This window comes from Pelobates fuscus, chromosome 2, assembly GCF_036172605.1.
Source record: "Pelobates fuscus isolate aPelFus1 chromosome 2, aPelFus1.pri, whole genome shotgun sequence".
Taxonomy (NCBI): Eukaryota; Metazoa; Chordata; class Amphibia; order Anura; family Pelobatidae; genus Pelobates; species Pelobates fuscus.
In genome coordinates this window covers 392,365,639-392,393,635 of record NC_086318.1, presented here as the reverse complement: position 1 = coordinate 392,393,635, position 27,997 = coordinate 392,365,639, and the positions used below count along the sequence as shown (strand labels likewise).

General features: G+C 43.1%; 1 protein-coding gene across 1 annotated transcript in view; it reads right to left on the bottom strand.

Annotated features, from left to right (window-relative positions):
- The window catches only part of USH2A (usherin), an 800,771-nt gene that overhangs the window by 251,748 nt on the left and 521,026 nt on the right, over positions 1–27,997 (bottom strand). Inside the window, exons 41-42 of the mRNA XM_063441883.1 lie at positions 19,909–20,534; positions 1,604–1,932 (exon numbers count right to left, since the gene is read on the bottom strand). Coding sequence (XP_063297953.1) covers positions 1,604–1,932; positions 19,909–20,534 — 955 coding nt within the window. The remainder of the gene's footprint in view (positions 1–1,603; positions 1,933–19,908; positions 20,535–27,997) is intronic.

Here is a 27,997-nt window from a genome sequence, read left to right as displayed (position 1 = left end):
GGACGGGGTAATGTCACGCTGCAAACATCGTCTGCACCACAAGCAACGCAACACATGCTCCCGCACATCGGAGAGGGGCACTGTCAAAGCCGGCCTGGAACCCGACCCCCCACTATGGTATGCACGAGGAATTGGCTGAGGCCTGCATATCGCGCACCCACCAGCCCGTATAATGAAGCTTACCGGCAGCATGGACTCTGACAACCCTAAAGTGGACACTGTTAATCATAAGTATATTATGCCTTACACATGCTCACCCATTCTGTAGATGGCAAGGATAATCTCCCACTCTCACTTCAGCTTTAAGACCAATCTTACTGATTATGTTGACGCCCAGAATAGCTTGTTCTTAACGTTACTATAGCTTTACCTTACACAAACTAATCTATATACAGCATGAAAAACCTCACACACTCTCACATTAAATACCAAAACTGTGCAAGCAAAACATGTCACAATATCTGTTTAACACTGTTGATTGAGCCTGTGAATGCTGTTGTGGCAAGACAGGCACTGTTGTAACTACCTGCACAACAAAAATATATAATAAATTTTAAAAAAAAATGCAAAAATAAAGAATAAAAAAAAAAAAAAAAAAAAAAGCACATAATATAAAGGGGCATTTTTATGACACTGGTAAGTTATTTTTGTTAGAATGGCAGAATGTTAGTCCCACCACCACCACCTTTGTATTATCTGATAAAGCAGCTTGATTTGATTAAATACTTTCTAGAAGCTGCCCTTTCTTTATTAAAAATATCACAACTTTCTTGTTTCACAGGGTCGCCAGTATTTGATTATCACCTGACTGATCACCTGAGGCAATACCTATTCCTGTACAAAGGTGCTACTTTCTTATTGCATCTCTAAGGTTTGCTCTCCCTCAACATTCCCTGCAAAATGTGTTATTATAGATAACCCATACAGTAAAAATCTATGGCAAATATTCTGAATGATCCTGGAAGACGATTAGTGCTGAATGCTAGTCCCTTAAAGGGACACAAATCTGCATTCCTAACGCTGTAGTCTTAATGTCCCTAGTTAGTTTCAGGGCACCTCCCCACAGTGAGCACTGTAAAAAAAGAAAAAGACATTACTTTACTCACTTTTACCCAGACCTGAGTCTTCCTTGCCCCCCTTGCCTCCATATTGATTTAATATGTGCTCTTCATAGAGAAGAATTATGGACCAGAGGTGTATGCATGCCAATATCCGGTGAATGCAATGATTCTCTATGACAAGCCGTGACAGCACTGTGCATGCACACATGGCTCACTGTATGCCTGGGTATGAGAGCTGGGAATTAACAGTCCTAGATCTCCTATGCAGAGGGCTTAGAGGCATGGCTCGAAGCTGTACTTCCAAGCCTTCTAACTAATAAAACATTGCAATGTTGAGGCTAGGGCACAGCTAGGGTACTACTGTAGGCATCTAACTGAAGTTGTTATAACAAGTACACAGTTCCTTTAACCTTTATACTTTGACAGGTGCTTTGAAATTTGAAATGTGTTAAACTTGCTGGATAAAGGTAAAGGTTTGTAAGGCACTATACAATCTTAAACATTTCAAATGGGTTACAAAAAATATTGTTGCAATATATTACCTTAACTGAGGTCCATTTGGCCTTGAAGGAGCTTGCCAGGAAACAGCAATGCATGTTTCACTGACTGGTGTCACTGACAAAGGGCTTATACCTTGAGGGAGTGCAGAATGAGTGGTTGCGTATGTAGGTAAACTTTCGGTACAGCCCCCATGATAGATATCACCTCCAGAACAAGCCACGATGGTTACAGAATAGTTAGTGTAAGGGATTAGATTTGTCACTGTATAGTTTAACAACATAGTGTTAATGATAGTAATTTTAGGTTCAGGCATGCAAATCTCATAGCTTAATATATCTCCATTTGGTATAAGAGGCATTTTCCAAATGACCTGAAAAATAAAAGAATCAATGTTACATTTAAACCAGTAATTAGAAAAAAAAATAAGCAAACAAATTAACAGCAATTATTGACTTATTCCTCAGATGTGAGCAAAGAAACAATAAAAAATAAAGTTCTTCTTCAAAAGAAAAAAAAACAAAGAAACCACATGCAAAAATATCCAATATGTGTGCACTGATTGACAGGGTTTTTTTTTTTTTAATGTAAAAGACACGTTTTGCTAAGGATCACACATCGCAGGTCTCATACCAACAGTAACAACGGTGATAGGCCACTGGAGTAGATAAGGAGCACACAACAAGCAAACAAATTGTGCAGCAAATTGTACGGTTTATTGTTTGTTTGTTTTGTTCAAAAAGTTACAACTTATCAAATGATTTTAAAGAAAATGTATTTAAAAAAGGTTTCAGGGGCGGGGCCTAACACTCAGGGGGCAGGGCCTAACACTCAACATGGCTGGACACACTTTCAAATAGTTCTGGCTCATCAGGCCTGTAATCGGTGCTACTTAGCCTAAAAGCAACAAAGAAAAAAGCCTGATACAGCTGCAGACTGACACCCTAACATCTGGTACAGTTCTGGACCCGGAGTGTAACGGTCTGATAAGCACTCAACTCGACTGAGACATGCGGCCTAACGTGCCCGGCAATTGGGGTAAGCGGCCGATCACCCAACCCAGAGAGCACACCTGGCAGAAGCCTTACCGCAACCACGTCACCCCCCCCCCCCCATGGACCGGTGGGGGTTATCACGGTCCCCACCAGTGGGCTGGCTCACGCACGACAAAGTGGACAAACCACAAACACAGGCCTACTGAAACGCGGCCTACTCAAGATGGCGGAGGAAGCATGGCCCTTACCTTCAAACAGTGACTCCAGCGACATACTCACTCAGCTGGACAGACACTTCCAGAACTTCTGGCAGCAACTTGAGCACAAGCTCCGACCACCGGCACCGCCACAGACACGCAATTGATCTCTACCAAAGCCTGTATCCCTACGAGCAGCAGGGCCACCCAAGGGGCGATCTCCATCCAAGCGCAGGGCAGCATGGAAACGCACCCTGAGGCTACCCAGGCCCTCTCCCCCATGGGGAGGCTGGGCGGCGATCGGCAGACAGACAGCAACCACGAGCTCCGCTAACTAAACCGGGGAAGGGAAAAGCCCATCAGAAACACTCGACAACACAAGCAGATCACTCCCTCGCTACAAGCCCACCTGGGCAGAGAGCTCCAAGCAGGTACACCCCACCACCCCACCACCTCAACCACGCTGGTCGCAGACCATCAGCAAACAACATAGGACTCTACCTGACCCAGGACTGTCATGTCCCCAGGTAGAGGGCCCGCAGAAGCCAACTCAGGCATGGAGTTGGAGGGGACGTCTTTACTCCCAGAGCACCTGGCAGGCACCGAGAGCTGGCATCGGATGAGCAATGACAGCTGGCTTAGAGCACCCCGCGCTCCCAAGCATGACCCCCACCATGCTGGGCCACGGACTGAACTGCCTACACAAGCACGTGAATGGTACCGGGGGAAAGTTGCAGCTACTTTTATTATTATACCAGCACCCATCCGGGTGAGAGCGGGACTTATTAAATGCTTATACAGTTTTTATATGCTGCATACCTGGCGGTGGTAATGTTTCCTTCTATTTGTTTTAGCAGTAGGACAGCCTGCCACCACACATCTCACACTGCCCCCTTGCTTGGGAGGCCTAACATGCCTCACACACTTAACACTGCAAGCCCAATCCTCACAAGATATAATCCTGTTTTTACTTATCCCGTCTCAGCTAACACATCTCACTAGCACACTGTACATATGTCTCACTAACCTTGATAGCCTAGCCGTCCGAACCCTGGACATCATAGCCCAGTTAAACGTCAGCCTTTTTATAACATAAAAATGTACAACGTTTTTCATGCCATTGCTTCACTAACAAAGACTACTTGGCTCAATTTAAGCCTGTTTCTCTAAAATACCCTCTACCTCACTCTCCCAGACAAAGCACAGCAGCACTAGTGTGGTGGAATCTCAGTAAAAATAAATTTACTAGGACAAGATTGCCATGTGGCATATGTGTAAATGTTGTATCAGTTAGTTAGTTACACGTAGCTAAGATACAATCAACACCGTATTGAGCAAATGCAGGAATACAGAAACTGAAAACACTTCCCCCCTCCTCCATTGTTCTGGGTGAGCCATGTGGTCTAACAAGTAAGGGAAGTTAGGCTTTGTTCAGCTGATTGTGTAAAGAATATATGTGGGTAGAGTTAACTATAGGAGGAGCTATATGTCTATATCATGCATTTACACAGTCAGTTCTGGGCTCAGATCTTGTTGTATTTTGGTGACATAAGTCCCTCTGAGCCCCGGTCGGTGAATCGAATAAAGAATCTCTTCCTTCCTGAAGAAACCTGTGTCCATCTCTCTGTGCTTGGCTTCCGTCAGTTTCTCCGGTATCATTTGGTGCATTGGCCGGGAAGCTCATCGTTCAACGGTAGCTGAGAGGCAGAGGCGTGAGACGGTCTATCTTTGCCCACGTTCTCTGCGGCTGCACCCCTGAACTTCTGCGTGGACCTCCCTTCGTCTCGGCGCCACTGGTCTGTTGTCCAGGAGATCATCGGCCTCTACGTAAGAAGTGCTGGGGTGTCCCCGTCGATGAGTGTGAACCCAGGTTCAGGAACGAGGAGGTAAGACGACTGCTGTTTTAGACGGCGGACCCACTAGGGGTATACCGATTGTGCGGTAGGCCCATAAGGGGTTTGAATTGTGTATGGAATCTGCCCCCTCTGTCGGAGGGAAGGAGCGAAGGCGCACCGCTCAATCGAACGCTCTTTAGTAAGGTGTAAATAGCCCTAGCCGGACACCGGTGTCTTGTCTAGACTAGCGTTCTAGGGTGTATATTACGTTCGCTAGGTCGGAGGGACCGGGAGACTAAGCGGCGTCTGTGTAAATTCGGTTCGCTAGCTCTCAACCTATCTTGGCTAAGTGGGAAGGCGTGTAAATTTGGAACCCACTAGATTTTTGATAGAGTAATAGACTAAGAGGCGTCTGTGTAAATTCGGTCCTCTAGTTCGCTATATGTGGTGCTTGGGCAGTGTGGCTAACCAAAACGGGTGTATATAGTTTTAGGTAGTCCATTCAAGGTACTGGCCAATAGTTTAGTTGGGATTGTAAATGTGTTAAAGATTGTTTAGTAAAGTGTATATCTTGTTAGATAGCGCGAGCTCAGCCGTCTAGCGAGAGTGTTAATAGTGTGTTGCTGTATCATAGTGCACGGTACCATAACCCTGTATATTTACTGACACTGTATATAAGTACTAATCATTGTCGTCTAATGCATGTTTAACACCATAACCACTAATAATTGTATTGTGACCTTAAATTGTGCTTTGACTTATGCTAACCGTACTGTAACCGCTATTTGTAAAAGACGATGTTACTGGGGTGTGTTATAGACGGGTAATTCATATATAGAGAATTATAGCGTGGGTGACTGTATAGTTTCGCCAAAGGGCATAATATTAGTTACTTAGTGACTGGTGTAACAGCTGTGTGTGTACGGGAATTCCCTGTATGTTTTGTTGTATGAGTTTGACCTAGTAACTGTGCCACATGGCGCTGTTGCCAGGGAAACGAGTGTGACTGTTGGAGGTGTGTTTGTTGTGTTTCTTTGAATTAGACGCTCCGTTGCTAAGTATGGCAGCGCCGGAATTTAAAGATTGTTGATCCCTTAGAATGTATGCTAAATAACTTTAAAAAGGGATATAATGTGTGTGATTTTGGGGACTACCTTATGTAGTAGAATGACCAGTTTTTGACTGTTAACACAGTTTGTGTTACTAGATGGTTATCAAAACTGGTCTGTCCATCCCCAATGGAATCTGACCCATCTGACCATCCCTCAACTAAATTCTTTAGCAAAAACTGGTGCAGCTGGTATGTCCCCCTGTGCTCTAATTGTCTCTGGCTCTCAGATGCCTGTCCCCTCCTTTTTCTGTGCCTACCTACCCCCCCAACTGGTTCTTTGTATTCAGTTTTATTATTAGCAGTCAAAATTGTGAGGAGAATTCTTAATAACAGTAACTGAATCCACTGAAATCAGATAATTCTCAGCAATTACAAAACACCATAACCACTGATAATACCATAACCACTGATAATACCATAACCACTGAAAATACCATAACCACTGAAAATACCATAACCACTGAAAACACCATAACCACTGATAATACCATAACCACTGATAATACCATAACCACTGAAAATACCATAACCACTGATAATACCATAATCACTGAAAACACCATAGCCACTGATAATACCATAACCACTGATAATACCATAACCACTGAAAACACCATAACCACTGAAAATACCATAACCACTGAAAATATCATAACCACTGATAATACCATAACCACTGAAAATACCATAACCACTGATAATACCATAACCACTGATAATACCATAATCACTGAAAACACCATAACCACTGATAATACCATAACCACTGATAATACCATAACCACTGAAAACACCATAACCACTGATAATACCATAACCACTGATAATACCATAACCACTGAAAACACCATAACCACTGATAATACCATAATCACTGAAAACACCATAACCACTGACATAACACTATAATTACTGAGCCTTGTGTGCCTTTAGTAACAGTAAATTAGTTTTGAAATACAACTGGATGAAATGGTCAATGGTATAGGACGCTGGAATACACTTTTACCATTTTTGGTTAAGGGTCAGGCTCCTCCTAGCCCTGTCCGAAACATTTTGTTAACCAAGTTACTGACCAGTAAAATTAATTTATCCATTTCCACCTACCTCACCACTCCCCGACCGGAACCTATGACTAAACAACCCTATCTAAGTCCCACCCTAACCTGACAAATGACCGGTGCCCTCCAACTTTGACATTTACAAATGCCACTGCATCTTACCCCTGGTCCCCCACACATTGATATTAATGGTCAATTACAGTTGGCAGACCCTGTATTTGTTTATGTCCCGTTCACCATGACTGATCTGTTTAATTGGAAGACCCATAATTCCTTTACGAAAGCAGACGAGTAACCTAATGCTTTCTATGAGAGATTGCTGGAGTCATATAGTTTATATACTCCTTTTAATCCAGAGGCCCCTGAGAACTCTCGAATGAACAACTCAGCATTTGTCAGCCAGACCCAAGGTGATATCAAAAGAAAATTGCTAAAGTTAAAGGGATTTGTAGGAATGTCCATATCACAGTTCAGGTGTATATGAACAGGGAGATTGAAACAAAGCAGGAGGAAGAACGTAAAATGAGGATGAAGGCAGATATGCTAGCTGTAGCTATCATAAGTGTAGAGAGACAGGGAAGGGAGGTGAATAGAGGAGTTGAGAATAGCCTGAGTAAGGGAGGAAGTAGGAATCACTGTGCGTATTGTAGAGAGGAAGGATATTGGAAAAGTGACTGCCCACAGAGGGAATATCAAGCAAGTTATAGATAAGACAAGAGAGAAGGTTACGAGATGGTTACAGAGGTGGCTATAGAGAAAGTCTTGGAGGGAATGACAGTAGTATACTATTCCCCTACCTAGAGATTAAGGGATAGAGAAGATAGAGATTTTGTCAGTCTGGCTGACACTGTCATGGAAGACTATTGATACCGACTGGGCTCCATCCCCCTTTAGCCAAGTGCAGCCTATGGTCGATGTATCAATAGAGGGAAAGAGGAGATTTTTCATGATTGACACTGGTGCTGAGTACTCTGTGGTAACTAACCTAGTTGCTCCTCCTTCAGGAAGACTATAATTATGATAGGAGCTACTGGCAAAAGCGCTGCTAGACCAATTCTCAGGAGTCATACTTGTATTCTAGGAGGCCATTTGGTTAAGCACCAGTTCCTATATATGCTGGAGTGTCCAGTTCAGCTTCTAGGACGAGATCTATTATTAAAGCTTCAAGCCCAGATAACTTTTAAACCCAACGGATCAACGTCTCTGAAGTTTAATAGATCACCAGGCATAATATCAGTATCGGTGCAACAAACTTAAGCCTCTGCATTCAAACTGTCTTTTGCGGTACTCTGGTTTCAAGGACAATGTTAAAAAATGGCACACAGTGAATTGGTAAGATACACATTGTTCCGCATTCTAGTTTTCCTAAGGCTTGTGGGCTTTTAGACTGTGGCTTGGCAGTGCAAAGCGTGAAAGCAATAGAGCTCATAAGACAGGGTATTCAGTATAGCATAAGCAGTTTGCTCATTGATTTAGAGATCAGTATTTATGCCGGGAGAGAATGCTCGAGAGGCAGCTATTGTAGAGCGAAAGGGATGCAATCATTTTGTCTTATTTTCTTGACAAAAACATGCAAAGATACTTATGAGGCATCATTAGCTATTATAAAGAAGTCATTGTATGGTAACCTTGGGAAACATTGCAATAAATGATTAAGATGTTAACACAGACACATAGCTCTGTGGTGATTCAGAGTATAATCTGTCTGAACTGTTTAAACCTACAGCTTTATGTTGCAAGATGCAGTTGTATCGTAGCTGGAAAAAGAGAATTGTTAGGATTCATTTGATGAATAGAAATAATGGAGAGTTAACCTTTCACTGCCTCGTTATTTACCAAGCATATTTTGTAAATGAACTGTTGTATGGCTTTAGTGTATACATCTCCCAAGTTGGGGACTATAATGCAAAAAATAAAGTATATTAAGAGGTCTACTTGTACTATGTAAAATGAGGGTATGAATAAATATTGGGTATTTTAAACACATATATAGTCTACACGGTCCTTTAGTTCTTTATTTTTATTTTGTGATTCTATTTATGTGTTGATATAGCTAAATAAGAACAAATACATAAGAACAGATGTAGATATAACTGTCTCTTGTTTATTATCATTGCAACATTCCCTTTGCACCGAGGATGGTGAAAACGTTTATACCCAATGAAGTGATCTAGACTTCGGTTGTTAATTTATACATTAATGGCAACAAAATTCATAAATCATGTGGAGTTTTTTAGGTTTTTTTAAATTAAATAAATACAAATTATACTTTAGTACTACTTTTCAAAAGCTTTTGTTGCTCTAAGCATATATCTACTATGCCTTATGGGATACTATGCCAAAGGTATATCTAAAATGTTATATGAAAGTCAGTCTGTCCCTTTAATATATATTCTGTGATACAGTATCAATATGTAGAGTCAATTCAAAAATAGTTAAAGAAAAACACGTTGACCTATAAAAAGAAGTGAACCTGTGATAGAAGTAACTCAGAGGCCAAAAGCTACAGCAATAAATGTTTTCACACAATTACTTTCTATCAGTATAAATTACTTTCTACCACTGTCCACCCCTCTAAAAAATTTATACTTAAGTAGGCGGTGACGACCAGCAGGTTGGACCTGTGGTGCTGTGACATGGACTGCAGGATTGGAGGTAGGCCTCTGTACATTAAGTTTATCCCAAAGGGTGCAAGAGGTAGTGCAGATGGTGGCAGGCTGAAGATGGCATGGTGAATGAGACCGGGTCAAGCGCTGGGTGGCCCTCCGCCTAGGTGGGTATGAGAGAAGAGTAGTAGGAGCTTGTTGGGGTGTTGTACCCGGAGGGGGCCCATCTGATTCCTGAGTTTCAACTTTATGGATCCTATTTGTTTGCAGGGTTGGTGAAGCCACCAATCTCTCATCCAGCTTGGCCCAAAACCACAAGAAGATTGCTTCCAATTTTAGCAGAGTGCGTTCAGTGAAGTCACTAAGAACTCCGCATGTCAGAGTCAGTGCTGCCGGAGCAGGCCCAGCTTCGATTTTAGATCCTTCAGTCAAGTTCAGGCTAGGGTGGTGTGTCACCTTCAGTAACAGTCCAGAGGGGACCGGGATAACCCCCATCGGTCCGGGGGGGGGGGGGGGTTAGGAGCAATTTAGGTCAGCATGGCAGCTACAAGAGCGGGGAAATCGACCGCTTTCCCCCAGTCCCTCCGCTTGTAGGCCACAATGTGCCAACCCAATCTCTAGGTGGCTTGAGTGCCTTGGTGAGGTGTCTGTGGGTTCTTTATAGCACCCCATTCAGGGCAGAGTGCCATGGTGTCAGGAGAAAAGGAATAACCGGGAGTATCCCTAAAAAATTGTCAGGTTGAGCAGGAGTTCAAGCGATGTGTCTACTCTGCTTGGGGCTCCGTCTCCACCCCGTGCCCACACTTTTTATGTCAGTTCAGTAATCCTTAAGCACATCTCAATGAGAACCACAGCTGGCACTATGATTCATTGACTAAGTTCTGGAACCACAAGGGCACTCTTAAAGTAGTCTATATCTCATATTGGTACAGATGATCGAGCTCGCCCTCTGGACCACCAGAGATCCAGCTCACCCTAAACTGTATAATCAGTGATCCTCCTCACTCTCCACTGGACCAACAAGGAAGGTAAGCAAGGGTGGGACAAAACATACACATGCAACACTCAGGCACATTCACACTCCCCTACACGCATGCACTCACACACAAACACACACACACACACAAAATTCAGTCACCAGAAACACAACGCTGAACCAGCACACTGAGCCCCCATACAGATCTCCATACTCATAACATTATAACAAACTGAAACTATATACAATCTCACACACACAACACTCAGTAAAGACACACACCACCCACAGAAAAAAAGTACAGGGCTCTATGAAGGCCACCCTCCTCCCCCCTTCGGCACTCTGCCTTGGGCCCTGGGTAAACGTAATCTGGCTGTGCGCCTTGCATTTCAGTTTTCCTCTATGTCATTGTATTCCAACCATTTCATGAAAACTGATATGCCTAGTTTGCTTTAAAATAAAAAGTGAGTTGGAAGTGAGCTTTGAACAACTTGTATAATATTTAACAACAAAAATATACACCAAGGCACAACATAATTGTGTATGTAATATATTCCATTATACTCAAATTCTGACTTAGTTTGAACACATATAGATACTAGGAAGTATTCCTGTGCATTTATATTAATTGTAATTGGATGCACATCTTAAATATACCATTTTATGACTGTTGCAACATTGGTAAATTGTTGAATGTTCAATGTTCTATACCAGAATGTAAACGTGTGTTTCCATTACATAAAAAGTCTGGGTTTTTTTAAGTCTAATTTGACACTATATAGGCTAATACTGCTATTACAAAGGCCACTATTAATCATAAAGTTGACCTCTACAGGACGTATTCCTGTAGTTTGATAGTTATTATTACATATTGCAATGAAAGGCTATTAATAATTGAAACTGGTTATGACATTTTAATTCATAGATTCCTATGGCTTTAAGCAGTTTTTAAAATGACTCCAAAATGTGGCATTTAAAGATATACATCTATTAGTGGCTAAATTATTTAATTTCCAAATACATTAGGTTACAGATAGAGGTTGCAGAAGATTAAAAAGTATTCACAAGATTTAGCACAAAGTTTATTCTAAAAAGATAGGCACTATAATGAATGCATTATATTTGTTATTGTACATTTGAGTCAATCCAAAAAAATACATTTCTGCTTTATTTCAATAGCAATTTAACTAAAGTTTTACAATTTGCAGATTATTTTGTTTTTCCTACTATGATTGCCTTAATAGATTAAGCCGTATAAATTAACGATGATACATTTTTTTTTTAACAATAACATGAATAAGAACATATTTGAATGATATAATAAGCTGAACGATGTTAGTAAATATTTTATATATTTAAAAAGAAAAAAGAACGGGCATTTTTTAAATTGTTTGTTATGAAGACTCTACTAAGATGGCTAATAAAATTCTCAATGTTTCTGAATTTTTAAATTGAGCCTGACATAAGATCGAAACATTAACCATTCCTTTGTAAAACATTGTTGCATTGTAAAATATACCGAGAAAAAAAACTCTTATTCAAACGCAAATGTTCTCTGCTTTGTGCTCTAATGATCAAACCAGTGTACCAATACTTTTGGCATATGTACAAGACTATATTCATGGAAGCATGCGTGTGTTTACTCAAAAGAGGCTTCAAAGCTACAAAATCCCTCTTGTTTGGTTACACTAATTTCCCTTGAATGAAGTTTGTACGCAAGCCAAAGCAATGTTAGTTACCCTACCTTTCAGAGCTCATTCCCGCCTGAATTGTGTGAATAATAGGAGACTTCTTAGGTAGTCCTGCAAACTAACCTTTATTTTTACATTTTTTCCAATTACTTTTTTGTTCATTTGTTTTAAGCTGTTATTTGAAGATACTTCATTCTTCAACAGAGAAAAATAGTTACATTTATTTAATAATTGATTTATTTCTCAACATCAATAACAAAAAATTTAAATCTATAAAGCAATATTGCCATAGTTTAAGCATTACATTGAGAACTGCATATTTAAAGCCAATTAACCAAATTGGAACAAAATAAATCTAACTCTTCTAACTGTATTTTTCTCACATATTCTGTAATTATCCTCTCGTGTATACATTAGCACACATATATTCATAGTTTCTATATATCTATACATATTGTATGCATGGGACATAGTGAAGCCATGTTACCTCTTTGGACACACAGACTCTAATGTCTAATATATGCACAGACATACATCTACACGGATACATGCACACATGAACACACTTAAAAAAACTACTTATTGTCTGCAGGGAGGGGGCAATAACCCATTCCCTGGTAGTCTGGTTGATTCCACGGTGGTTTGTTGTTTCCCTGGTAGTCCAGTTGCTGTGAGGCAGGTCTGCTCCATTGGCTTGTTGTAGACCGATGTGATTGCTTCTGTAAATGCTCCTGTATGGTCGGGAGGGAGCATTGGCAGTGGTCAGCACCCAGCCTAAGGTACAGACCTGCTGTGTGATCAGAGTAGGGCTGAGCAGGGAAATCTATAGATCGTCCCAATGACAAATGCAACACAGCAATTGCAAACAAAACTCGTTTGCAATAAACACATTTATTTTGCAATTGTTAAAATTGTGTATGCGTGATCCCAGGGTATGGGAATATACCCTAGGAATCATCTACATGATTTCTGTAGCGAAAAGGTTCATGCCAAATGTGCCACTTACGCTTTAATTAAGAATGATTATTTGATGAGCCATTTAGTTGAATGGAAAACATTCTGGATTAACTTGATTTTCAAAAAAAAAAAAGAAAACATTCTGGATTAAAAACACCTATACTATTTAATGGACCTACATTCTCAGAGCAATGGTTGATTCATTTTTAAATAATTAAAAATAAATAATAACTAACCTAAAGCTTTGTGATGGCATTGGACATATCTTCTCATTGAGAAATATGTCTATCTACTGTCTTCTATAACCCTTGTGTGCCCTATTAATAATTAGTTTGTATAGGTTCATAAAAATACCCACAGGACCCCTCATGATGGTCACTGCATGTAGCTTGGACGATCTGCGAACCATGGTAGAGCAGTTTCTGTATCATCTACCCAGTCTGGCAGGAAGTACATGCACGGAGCTCTGAATTGCTTCCTGTCAGACTGGGTAGAGGTTACAGAAGTTACTCCACTGTGGGCTCGGCTTTTCAGAAAAAAGGCAGTGTTTACATTGCTACCAAAAAGCATCTCTAGTGGCAGTCACTCAGGGGCGGACTGAGAACCCTCAGGGCCCCCGGGCAAAATAAATCAAGGGCCCCCTTACAGGCCCCACCCATACTCCGCAGCAAGCGCCACCCATGTCCCGCCTCCATGCACCGCCTCCAGCCACGCCCTACACAATCTTTAGACACAAGGAACAAAAGTGCAATAATCCCTTCAAGGCCCCAGTAGAGACTACAATTGAGGGCTAATGGGCCATTCTAGCAGAGGCTATCTCAGTGTCCTTTAGAGAGTGTGTTAGAAAGAATCCCCTCCAGGCCCTATTAGAGACTACAATGGAGTCTAACAGGCTTGGAAGGGGGTCTTTCTAACAGAGGCCATCTCAGTGTCGCTGCTGGAAACAGTCGCCTCCAGGCCCCAGTAGAGACTACAATTGAGGGCTAATGGGCCATGGAGGGGAGGAGCATTCTAGCAGAGGCTATCTCAGTGTCCTTTAGAGAGTGTGTTAGAAAGAATTTCCTCCAGGTCCCATTAGAGACTACAATGGAGTCTAATGGGGCCTGGAGGGGGGTCTCTCCAACACTCTGGTTCCTATTCACAATATAGCAACACAACATAGCTGATACCTAGGCCAAGTTGGCTCCTCTTACCTTAATTACTGTTGCTGGCTGGCAGTCTGTGGGCTTGCTGGAAGGCTGTGGGCTTACTGGCTGCGGCTGGCAGGCTGTGCGCTTGCTGGCAGGCTGTGGGCTTGCTTGCTACTGCCGGCAGGCTGTGGGCTTGCTGGCTGCGGCTGGCAGGCTGTGGGCTTGCTGGAAGGCTGTGGGCTTACTGGCTGCGGCTGGCAGGCTGTGGGCTTGCTGGCAGGCTGTGGGCTTACTGGCTACTGCCGGCAGGCTGTGGGCTTGCTGGCAGGCTGTGGGCTTGCTGGCTGCGGCTGGCAGGCTGTGGCTTGCTGGCTGGCAGGCTGTGGCTTGCTGGCTGGCAGGCTGTGGCTTGCTGGCTGCGGTTGGCAGGCTGTGGCTTGCTGGCTGCGGTTGGCAGGCTGTGGGGTTGCTGGCTTTAAGCCTAACTGGTGGCCTGTAGGCTGGCTGGCTGTCTACTGGCCAGCCTGTGGGCTGGCTGGCCTGTGGGTTGGCTGGCTTGCTGGCTACTGGGGCACTCTTAGATTATTTAAAGAAATAATCCATGCACAATAACCACTACCACTCTGTGTAGTCGTTATGGTGCCAGGAGGGCCGGGCCCCCCTCCCAGAGTAAGTAGTCAAACCGTTTAAGAACAGTTTGACAACTTACCTGGGGTCTGCTGGGATATGAGGCTGTAGTAGGGTATAGGAGCAGTGGTGCAATGTGTAAGGGGTGCAGTCTGTGTGAAAGGTTCAGTGTGTGTGAGGGGGTGTAGTGTGTGAATGTGTAGGGTGTGTGGGGCAATGTGTGTACGAGGGGGCTGTGTATGTGTGTGGCAATGTTAGTATGGGGGGCTGTGTGTGTATGGGTGGGCAGTGTATGTGTGTGTGTGTGTGTGAGGCAATGTGTGTAAATGTGTATGGTGTGTGTGGGGGCAGTGTGTGTGTATGGTGTGTGTGGGGGCAGTGTGTGTGTATGGGGGGCAGTGTGTGAATGTGTATGGTGTGGGGGCAGTGTGTTTATGGGGCTAAAGTTCACTCTCACCACTGCGACCACCAGGAATACCTGGTGGTCACAGTGTTGAGAGTGAACTCTAGCCCGTAGCTCCAGGGCTAGAGTTTACTCTTGCAAGAGCCGTAACGTTGCCGTGGTAACCGCGGCAACGATCTGTGCTCGCGCAAGAAGGACCCAGAGGAGCTGCAGGCTGAGCTCCCGGGTCCTCTCTTCCTCCCTCCCCTGCCGGCTGCCCGCACGGTGCCTGCGGACAGGGGAGGGGGCAATTGCCCTCCTCTTACTCCCCCCTCCCCCTCTTCTTACCCCCTTCTTACTCCCACTCTCTTCTTACCCCCATTCTTACTCTCCCCTCTTCTTACTCCCCCCTCCCCCTCTCCTTACTCCCCCTTCTTACTCTCCCCATCTTCTTACTCCCCCTCCCCCTCTTCTTACTCCCACCTCTTCTTACTCCTCCCTCTTCTTACTCCTCCCTCTTCTTACTCCCCCCTCTTCTTACCCCCTCCCCCCTCTTCTTACCCCCTCCCCGCTCTTCTTACCCCCTCCCCGCTCTTCTTACCCCCTCCCCCCTCTTCTTACTCCCCCTTCCTCTTTTTACTCCCCCCTCCCCTCTTCTTACCCCCTTTACTCCCCCCTCTCTTCTTAATCTCCCCTCTTCTTACCCCCTCCCCCCTCTTCTTACTCTCCCCTCCCCCTCTTCTTACTCCCCCCTTCCTCTTTTACTCCCCCTCTTCTTACTCCCCCCTCCCTTCTTACCCCCTCTCTCTCTTCTTACCCCCTCCCTCTTCTTACTCCCCTCTCTTCTTACCCCCCTCCCTCTCTATTTTTACCCCCCTCCCTCTCTTTTTACCCCCTCCCTCTCTCTTTTAACCCCCCTCTCTCTTTTAACCTCCCCTCTCTCTTTTAACCCCCCTCCCTCTCTCTTTTAACCCCCCTCTCTCTTTTAACCTCCCCTCTCTCTTTTAACCTCCCCTCTCTCTTTTAACCTCCCCTCCCTCTCTCTTTTAACCCCCCCTCCCTCTCTCAACCCCCCTCCCTCTTTTAAACCCCCCTCCCTCTCTCTTTTAACCCATCTCTTTTAACAACCCCCCCCCTCTCTTTTAACCCCCCTCCCTCTCTCTTTTTACCCCCCCTCCCTCTCTCTTTTAACCCCCCTCCCTCTCTCTTTTAACCCCCCTCCCTCTCTCTTTTAACCCCCCCTCCCTCTCTCTTTTAACCCCCCTCCCTCTCTCTTTTAACCCCCCTCTCTCTTTTAACCCCCCCTCCCTCTCTCAACCCCCCTCCCTCTTTTAAACCCCCCTCCCTCTCTCTTTTAACCCATCTCTTTTAACAACCCCCCCCTCTCTTTTAACCCCCCCTCCCTCTCTCTTTTTACCCCCCCTCCCTCTCTCTTTTAACCCCCCTCCCTCTCTCTTTTAACCCCCCTCCCTCTCTCTTTTAACCCCCCCTCCCTCTCTCTTTTAACCCCCCCTCCCTCTCTCGTTTAACCCCCCCGCCTCTCTCTTTTAACCCCCCCTCTATTAACTCCCCCCCCTCTCTCTTTTAACTCCCCCCCCTCCCCTCCCTCCCTCTCTCTTTTTACCCCCTCCCCGTAGCGTGGCCGAGAGGCTCTGCGTCCGCGGTGCCGACCGGATTGATAGGAAGGTGCACACACACTGAGTGTGCACCTTCCTGTCAGTCCGGCCGGGTACAGGAAACAGAAACTCCCCCTCCGCGCGGAACAGGAGTTTCTGTTTCCTGTACCCGGCCGGACTGACAGGAAGGTGCACACTCAGTGTGTGTGCACCTTCCTATCAATCCGGCCGGCACCGCGGACGCAGAGCAGCTCGGCCACGCTACGGGGAGGGGAGGTGAGAAACTGCAGCCACCTGAGCGCTCTTAAGAGAGCGCTCAGGCGGCTGCAGCATTTAAAGGGGCGGCCGGGCCCCCTGATGGCGGGCCCCCCTCCCGGCCGGGCCCTCGGACCATGTCCGAAGTGCCCGACCGGTCAGTCCACCCCTGCAGTCACTCAGACAGTTTATACTTCAATGAGAGTATAACAAACTTACAAAATTGAGAAAGTGTTGATTTGTTTGTTGTGTCTTTAAGGGGGCCTTCTGAGCCTAACCCTAACCTAATAATTTACCAGGCTTCAGAGAAATTTGAGAATAAGAACTGAACATCAATATCAGTAGAATCACCTTTGATTATAAGTTTTGACATAACCATTATGTTAACTTTTAGTTGCCACTGACATAAAATCAGAGCTACATTGTCGAGAAAATGGCTTTAAAAAAAAAAAAAAAAAGACAAAAGGCGGGGCGGGGTTAGCAGAGGAACAGGGCGGACACACTCTCCCAAGCTCTCTGCCTAATATTGAGAAAACTAAAATTTTGGGGCAGAAATTGGAACACTACCCAGCTACAAAAACATTCACTCAGTGCAGGAGTCAACCATGGGTCGGAAACATAAAAAAAAAGCAGACAAAGGCCCTGCCAGCCATGACATTGGGGAACTACTGCGGTGCTGGCAAAAGTCCCCATGGGACAAGTTAATTATAGGAGGGGATGGTTACTCTTATTCCTCTGAGGATTTCTCAATTGACCCAGCAGAAGGGACATCCTTTGACCCATCACCTGCATCCAAACCTCCACACACCACCACTGAGGAAACGATCCCAGCTGCCCTATTAAAAAGCATACTGGCAGGACTCAGGGCCTATAAGGATGCAATAGAAAGAGTAATCTACTGGGTCACGCTGTTGGAAGCCTCATCTAGCACCCACGACTCTAGGATAACATCATTGGAGCACAAATTGGGAGAAATTTAGAAACAACATCAGGCCACCAACGATCGTACCGATGCCCTTGAAGATCAGCAAAGGTGATATAACTTGAAGATACACAGCATCCCAGACTCTATAAGCTTGTCAGACATACCGCATTTCAACAGATGCTTGCTTGCCATTCTACTATCGCCTAAACAGGCCAAAGTAGTGCGACTGGACAGCATGTTCTGACTACCTAAACCAGTGATGGCGTCGACTACAGCACATTCGGATCTAATAATCCGTTTCCAGTCTCTTCAAGACAAGACTCTCCTGCTGGCGGCTGCATGGGGGAAGACACCCTTGTTATTTGAGATTTCCACGCTATCCCTATTCCCAGGCCTGACCAAAAGCACCATCGAGTGGCGCAAGACCCTGCAACCGCTCTTAGAACTCCTCTGAAAAAATAGAATACAGTACAGATGGGGGACCTTGAAATTGTTTCACTCACACATCAGGGAACTACATACAGAGTTACTGGGAACTGCACACACACCTATGCACAGCGGGCCTGATCTTACCCCCACACACAGACAGAACAAACCTTTCCCGACTGGACCCTTCTACAGTGGTTGAGTTCCCTCCACGGGCATCCAAGCGCCTACCATCTCCACAAGAGGAGACCTGAGGGGCCGCAACTCAGAGAGGATTCTCTGATTAAACAAGGGACTGCCAAGACCACAATTCCCCAAGAGTAGCTTAAAGCTGATAATGTTCTGATCTATTTTTTGTTTCCATATGATTTATTTTCTTATTTCTTATGTATTCGTCCTATTGACCAAGTTAACATTTATTTATTACACTCTGATGTACCTTGGACATACTGTTCCATCTCTTGGTATAGAGCACTTCCAGTCAGGGTCTTACTTGGACTTAACTAAACCTGTACATCCCCCCATCATCACCTGACACTTGTTGGTGCATCTAGTCACAGTTGTAGAGTCAGGTGTGTGAGTAAACCTTTCTGGGGGCTAATATAATCTATTGAGTACCTAAACCCTATGTTGTACCCCTTTTTCCGGCAAGGGACCAACTAGCCAGATGAACTATTAATGTTTACTGCACACCTTTCTTATATCATGTGTACCTTTCTTATAGCATTCTACATGCTTCTCTCATGATGAATATCTTACTGTTAAATATAGACATGCTAATTGAGCTACTATGACGATATTTATGAAAAATAAAGAATAAAAAAAAAATAAGACAAAAGGAAATTTCAAAAGCAGCAATCATTTCATGTAGAGTTAATTTCCAAGACTTTTGATGCAATGTTCTAATGGCAGAAGAACTCACAAAAAGTTTCAACAGTCAAGCAAGGTGCTTAGAAAGATGACTTGGGCTGCTGTGTTTCCTCTGAACCTGGAAAGCTTGCAGTCATTAACGCACCCATTCATCCTAGAAAACCATGCCAAGCCATCTGTCCTTCACCCAAACTGAACCTCAGCTAGGGATTTTAAACACAGACAACTATGAAAGCATGTTTCATGAAGCATCTCTTGCATGTGGAATGATCCAGTCAAGGTGTTGACTGAAATTTAATGGCAAAACATGAAACAAATTATTCATGTAAGGAATCACTCAGAAGAAGCAATTATGCACACGGTATAATGCAGGAGGATAGGCATTGAAACCTTGGCATAGCTAAATCACACAAAACAGAATTGACTCCACTGTCTAAAAGTTGAAAGCATAGAATTAACAACAACCAACAACCTCTACCATTCCATGCACCATCAAACAGCAAACAGAACAACACCCAGATCATCACATAGGCATCTATGTGATGAATATTCTAAGCTTGGCCACAATTGGTACATTATGTTTCTATTTTCTTTACTGTTCTTGTCCTACTTCTTATAGGGTTCATGCTTATTTCTACGGTCACATTTTTACACTCCCCTCTGATTTTCAATGTTTGTTATGCATTTCTTACCTTTGCAGTATATGGTCCCAATATATACACCTCTGGAGGCTGCACACCACCAGGTCGAGATGGTCTTGTTGTAACTTCTGACCAAGAACTTCCATTGTTTCCACCATCAATGACAGATACTACTATCCTATATTCAAATGTTTTCCATGGGCTAATATCGGTTGTTCGATCTATATACTGCATTGGATGATCTTTGGGTAAAGTCACTAATTGATACACTGTGTCTTTTCCTTTCATCCGTCTTTCAATTGTATAGTTTGCTATTAAACCATTGGAGTGAATTGGAGGCTTCCATCGTATAACCACCGATGTAGGTGTGTCAGAGTATAGGTCAGGTGGTAAAATACCACTTGGAGCACCAGGCAGGGTTTTTACTGAAGACTCCAGACTCTTTGAGCAGCCTGCAGATGTGCATCCTTCAAGCTGGTATTTGTAGTTTGTGTACGGAATTAAATTTTCTATGGTGCTGCCGAAGCTGGTCCCTGGAACAGTTAGCAGAAAACTATCATTTTGGTAAATGTTATAGTGAGTAATTACACCATTAGTTTGTGAAGGTTGTTTCCAGGTAATGGTTAGTGATGTTGAATTAATATTGGAGAAAAGAGGTTGGTCTACAGGTCCTGGTCCTGTGAAAACACACAAAATATTCTTATTAACTAACTTATAATAACTTATATACATATAACAGGTAACATCAAACATATTTAATATACATGGTATATTAAATGCAGTACAGATGTATTAAAAACATTGGTGTAAAGTAAATATTTCAAATAAATTAGTGGTGTTACTACTCAGTTAATCCCATAATATATATTATGTTGTAAAGTCATTTATGAAGATATATCCATGTTATACTACATACATAATTAGTTAGTTTTAACGGAAGCTTGTGTTTGGATATTATGCGCTCTGAGCCAGAAAAACAAACCAATCACAGGCTTCTCTATGAGAAGTCTGTAATTGGACCGTGTGAGGCCCTGACTGACGTCAGGAGAGGTGTGGAAGGCAGTGTCCTAAGCTTCATCTGGCACTGAATTCCAGGTAAGTGAGAAACCTTTTTGTACAGGTTGTACTTCAAAATCTTTGGGAGATCCTCCACCCAACAAAGGTTGGAGTAACCCTTTAACTCACTAGTGATAACCACTTTCCATCACTTCTACTTTGACCGATAGTTCAAAGCAAGCAAGGGTGGCTTATAAAAGTGCTGAATTCTACAGAAATTAACACTTTTATAAAATTAGAATGTGGTGCAGAGTTGAAGTGCTTCAGGTGTTTGGAGTAAAATCCTTTAAACTGAGCTAAAAAAATTCTCAAACTCATGTTGAATCATGATTGTTTTAACCTACATTTTGACATTCTTACTATAAATAAATGAAATAAATAAAAACATCCCACCTGACAATATACACTGTTTTTTGCACATTTTCTATTAAGAGATGTCTCAGGAGTTCTTTTACTAAACTTGGGATTGTGTAGAGTTCTCAAGGGAAAGGTTGATTCGTGGTCAAAAAAGCAAAAATGGTCGAGTCATAGATTTTTTTTTAAGTTTGTGTATCTTAGCCTTGCAATTCCCTCATCAGTTCTCTGTCATTTCCATTTTAGTAAATATAAACCTGCTTTTTTAAAGGCGTACATGAAGTATCCACAATAGATAACATAACAATTTATTTAGATATAAAACATTAACTACGTTTACATCTTCCTATACCATACCCTGCAAGTCGAAGCCTCGATACACATTTCAAGCAAATTTCCAGTATTTCTCATTATACGGTGCATCCCATTATTTTTCTTCTATTATCTATTTGTAATTCTCACCCATGTTTTGCAATTTATCTACTCCCTGTTAATATTGTAGGTGATTTTTTATTGTGACTGTGACAGAAGCTGCCGATTTAGCTCTTTCACCCACTGATAAATAAACAAGGCACAAATCTGACCTTTTGGGTTAACAGTTTTTAAGCTGGCTCCACTCAGCAGTCTAACAGATTCAATTACCATAAAGGTTCAAGAGCTTCTATGAATACTGAAACGAGTCACCATATGCCTGCATAGGTGTTGTGGAACACTAACTAGTCTGCAGCCCTCCAGAGAAATTCCTTAATTGTAAATAATTTTACCACGCGACACCATCAAGTCACCTTGAATGCAGAACCCTCAGTCTGTGGAGGTAAAATGTTATTTAAGCTTTACTGGGCTGCGTTAAATTCTGCAATTTGAAGGGCTGTTAAGTTTTTCAATTGAAATTTCATTTAAAATGCAGGTGCCTTTTATTATATTGAGGCTTTACTGCTCTCTAGGTACAACAAGAACATGGAGCAATAACACCAGTCTGGCTCAATCACTGATCAGTGTAACAGCTGTAATTCCAGAACATTTAGCATTCATATAAACCACATCCTGATAACTAGAAACTGCTACAGCAGATCAAAAAAAAAAAAATACTATAGCCTTCATTTTGCCCAGAGCAATTTTTGACATTTATGAGATTTTTTTTTTGTGTTTGAGAACATTAGATTTTATTGCATATCTTAAAAAATATATACTTGTATTTAGTAATTGTTTAAAATAGCTTAAGTTTTTTAAGCTCCAAATGTCAGGGTTTTAGAATAATATAATGTGTCTATCTATCTATCTATCTATCTAATCTAATCTATCTAAATTATGGTTGATCTGATTTATATTAATTATTACATTACATTGCGTAATTGTAAAAATTACTTTTTTTGCTATTTTTATTCAAGGATGCATACATAATTAGTTATACATGTGCTAGCGAATAATATGTATTTTTTAATAGCAGGGGCTGGGTTAGAAAGATATATGGTAATATTATCATTTTATACATGGCAGGCGGAAAGGGGCTGGTCATCGACCATAATTAGCCTATTTAAAGGGACACTCCGGGCACCCAGACCACTTCTGCCCATTGGAGTGGTCTGGGTGCCAACTCCCACTACTCTTAACCCTGCAAGTGTAATTATTGCAGTTTTTTATAAACTGCAATAATTACCTTGCAGGGTTAACTCCACCTCTAGTGGTTGTCTACTAGACAGCCACTAGAGGTCACTTCCTGACTCATAGCACAGGAAACCTGTGCTAGAGTGTCGCTGGACGTCCTCACGCTGTGTGAGGACCTCCAGCGTCGCTCATTTCCTCATATTTCGCATTGAAAATCTTTTTCAATGCTTTCCTGTGGGGAGGCCTAATGCGCATGCGCGGCATTGCCGCGCATGCGCATTAGGTCTCTTCTGCCGGTGTGCGGGATCAGTCTCGCCCACCAGCCGACGGAGCTATTAGGAGGAGCAGTGCGGAGGATTGTGGGGTTGGGGGGTTGGAGGGAGAGCAACTGGGGATTGGGGGTTGGAGGGAGAGGGAACCTGCAGTGCCAGGAAAACAGATTGTTTTCCTGGCACTGGAGTTTTCCTTTAAATATGAACTGCAGGAGACAATTGGTACCAAGAGATAGCCTATAAACATAGTATTTTGTCAGTTAGCCTGTGTCATGTTACTGCAGAGTTTGGAGCCATCTTGAAGCTTTGGATTCTTGCATTCCATGAGCCTCTGTTACCCTGTACAAAACTTTGATGTTGACATTTTTATATCCCTTCTATCTAAGTACATCTTAGTGCCACTAAAGCATCATTCTTCCATGTTCACTGAATTTGGAATCTGTGCGCCTGGATCATTTGCAGCTCCAAATGCAGACTATTTAAAGGGACACTATAGTCACCCAGACCACTTCAGCTCAATGAAGTGCTCTGGGTGCCAGGGCCCTCAGGTTTGAACCCTTCAGAGAAACTGCTATGTTTACAGGGTTAATCCAACCTCTAGTGGCTGTCTTCCAGAGAGCCGCTAGAGGCGCTTCTACGACGCTGGATGCAATTTTCGCATCCAGCGTGCAGAGCGTCCATAGGAAAGCATTGAGAAATGCTTTCCTATGGACTGTTTGAATGCGCGCTTGGCACTTGCCGCGCATGTGCATTCCGCTCCACTCGGGAGCGGACGTCGGCGGGGGAGGAGAGGTCACCAGCGCCGAGGGAGCCCAGTGCTGGATAAAGGTAAGCTGCTGAAGGGGTTTTAACCTCTTCAGCGCCAAGGGAGGGGGACCCTGAGGGTGAGGGCACCCTTAGGGCACTATAGTGTCATGAAAATGGGTTTGTTTTCCTGACACTAGAGTGATCCTTTAGGAACTTCATGAGCTAACATCATTTGTTAATGTAAAACCTCACTTTATTTTTGTTCTGTTGGAATTCTCTGCTGTAAGTAAGTTCCAGTGTTCTGCTAGCCAGATTCTGTACTGTTATATTTGCAACACAGCATTGTACGATTGCAAAAGATGTTTAATCCTTAAGTGGGTGAACAAGGCAGAAGATGGAAGTGAGTAGATTGACATAGAATCTTTTGTAGTATTAAGTTGCCATACAATTGAAATACATTGGATATATTGGCTGTCATAAAAGCATTTAGACTCAAATCTAGTGGTAATAATTTCATTCTTGTAATAGGTGTTAGAAAGAGAGGATGACTTTTGTGCATCATTTTTGTCACCAAGTTCCTACAAATATAAAAGAGATGTTTAGCAGTGGAGAGCATTAGTTGGTGAGGGAAACCTGAGAGCGCATGGAGCTACAGGAGTTTATGGCAAGCCAGGAGTTTGGATAAGTTTTCTATGGTAGCTTTGTTTTGTTGATTAACTTTGAATGAGTGTGTTGAATCAGTTGGTGGGATGGGTGGCAAGTTGAACGCCCAGATATGAGATGGTGGTTGTGTGGCAATTTAAAAGGGAAAGATTTTTGCAAGAGTTTCAGCTAGTTAGATGATATGCTTATCGGATGAGACTGATGAGGTTATTCACTAATATATACAGGATTAAGGCACATTCATTTGTGGTTCTCCAGTCTATTTGGCCCAGTAAAATACAGTCTCTAATTACATCTTCCACTGAGTTGCCTGCTGTTGTTTTTTACATTTGATTTGTGGATTAGCTGGTCCTCTTCATTCAGCAGAACGGGAGTGGTTCACTTTTGTTATGGGCCTGTCTGAGCCCACTTCCTGGATGCAAGCACATCTGTGATGTTCCTACTCTTAGAAACGTGTCACTTCTCTCGGGACTTGGCTGTCAGAGTGCTCTCATTGGTTGGCTTGCTTGCCTAAAGAAAGACATTCCCACTATCAGAGCTCAATCTGTGGCGAGCCCTCCACGGGTGAAGACAAATAACTTATTTGGCAGTGCAGTTTTATTTTTTTCCAGCATTTTTTTGTTTTGCTATCAGATTTTATTTTTATTTTAATTAGTGGCATCCGTTATTATGGATTTTAATGTGGCCTTTTTTTACAATGATGACGAGAATAATTAGAAGAAAGAAGACTTCTGATGGTGATTTTCGGAATACATCTGAACAAATGCTACAGAATCGGTTGGACCGACCGTATCCTGAATGAATTGCCAATGCAGTAGGAATTTGGTCATTTAAATTTCACCTGATTTTCATAATTAATTAAGGTCCATGGGTGGAGAACGGGTGTAGGCACTAGATCCTTCACCATGAATATTTATAGCAGCCCTCACTTAATCAGCACAGGATGGGGCCAGCGGGTAAATAGTTCTTCAAATTATCAATGAACTTGTCTTAATTTGCCAGACGTAATCGGTTTATCTTCAGCTTCCATGCGGTTGTTGCTTAATCTCAGATTCCTGTGCTGTAAATTAGTTCAGATCCAGATATTAATGGTTTTCCAAATCCATTACCAAAAAATGCTACAGAATCGGTAGCATTTAGCTTTAGTATATCTGCGAATTGTCAATGCAGTTGGAATTCAGTAATTTTCACTGTTTAATAATTTACCTAGTGAGTGTTGCCTATATTGTTTATGTAATGGGACACCTTCCCATATTTCATCAGTAATTCCATCAAGTGTGTTAGAGAATTGATGGGGTTGATAAGGACAGAATGAAGTAGTCTGCACAAAAAATTGTGCTAGGTTGTAGAGGCCTGTGATTTCATTGTATTGATTTATGAAGCTGCTTGGGCCAGGAGATTTATGCTTAGAAAGTGAGTTAATCACTTTATGGGTTTTGTCTTCAGAAACTGGTGCTTCCAAACATTCCATCTGTTGACAGGTAAGCTTTCGAGGGTGATATCAGAAATAAATGCTTGAATGTTGTGCTGAGTTGTATAGAGCCCATGAGTAGGCTGCTAGCTTTTTCACAATTTGAGTTGGGTTGGTGAGTTTCGAACCTTTCTCATAAGAAGTAAAGCAATTTTAGCTTGTACAAATTGGTGGTTAAGCTTGTTTGTTAGGAGTTTTACTCCATTATTTCCTCTGTTATAGTATGTGTCCCAGGCATCTTGATTTGTACTCTGTAAATTGAAGACTGTGAATTTCTAATTAAGTTTAGAAATCTGATTGAGAATGAGAGCAGTTCATCCATTCGTGTTAGGATGAAATTCTGGAATTTTGTTTGGATTGAAATTTCATTCAAATGTACAAATTCCGATCTGTGCTGCAGCTGCATCTTGCAGCCGCTTAGTAGATAGCTCCCTAACTCCCACAGTATCAGGGAGCTATCTACCAAAAGACCAATCTTGGTCTTTCCCCCAACTTTACTAATACTAAGTAAAAATGACTTAGTATTAGTAATAAATCTGTCCCTACTGCCTGTGGCTGCTCACTGTTGTAAATAAATAAATAAATAACCCCCCCACCCCCTCAATAAATGGCCCCATGGTGGGGCTTCTCTTAACAGGACTGGGGGACATAGTGTTAACAGGACTGGGGGACATAGTGTCCCTAAACGGTGGGTGGGGACCCTAGATAAAAATAGGGGGAACCTATTGTCCCACCCCTCTGGCACCCACCCATGAGCGGTAGGTGGGAGCCCTAAATGTAAATAGGGGGACCTATTGTCCTCCCCTTCTCGCTCCCATCCATGAGCGGTGAGTGGGGGCCCTAAATGTAAATTGGGGGGACCTATTGTTCTCCCCACCAGCCCCCCACCCCTGAGCGGCGGGTCGGGCCCTAAATGTAAATGGAGGGGGACCTATTGTCCTCCCCCCGGCCCCCACTCCTGAGCGGCAGGTGGGGGCCCTAAATTAACAAAGCGGGTGTCCTCCACCCCAGGGCTAAATGTCAAAATACCTCCCCCCCATAATACCCGTCGAACTAATAAAATGTAAAAAATACTGACGCAAAAAAAATATTCCATCTTCACCCAGCGAGGGCACGGTGCAGATTGAGCTCCACAGGACGAGGAAAGGCTTATAAAGCCTTCCCACACCCTGCAATTTGGCTCAGCACGCTCTGATTGGTTTAAGCCAACCAATGAGAGTGCTCTGACAGGTAAATGAAGAGACTGACATGTAAGTCTCTACATTTACCTGTCACAGCACTCTGATTGGGTGGATTCCAAGCCAACCAATTAGAATGCTCTGAGCCATTTTACACAGTGTGGGAATGTTCTTTGGAATTTCCCCATGCTGTGTAATATGACTCAGAGCACTCTGATTGGTTGGAGGAATGTGAACACAGAGTAATATAGCTTGTTGAAGACTATAGCCACCTTCTCAATCCAGAGCTGCACTCTTCTAGAACTGGTATGACTCTGGTAACATGGAAATACAGTTGAGCGGACACCTGGATGATCGGGTCAGGCGGGTTTGGACGAAATTTGAAAAAAAGTTCAGTTTAGGCCTCAAACTTGACCCCGAACCCCATTGAAGTCAATGGGGACCCGAATTTTTGGGCACAAAAATGACTATAAAAAACTCCTGGAAAGGGCTAGAGGGCTGCATAATAAAAGTAAGAGTAGGACAAGTGCCCTGCAAACAAATGTGGATAGGGAAATCTCTTAAACATAACATAAAATAAGCAGCCGCTTAGTAGATAAAGATTACTTAGTATTAGTAAATTCAGCCCCTACTCGCTATATCGCGAGTAGGTGCGTGTCTAGTAAACAGTGAGCAGCCAGTGGGGGGGGAACCTAATGTCCTCCCCCCGGCCCCCACCCCTGTGCGGGTGGGTGCCCTAAATAACAATATGGGAGGGACCTAATGTCCTCCCCCCCGGCCCCCACCACTGCTCG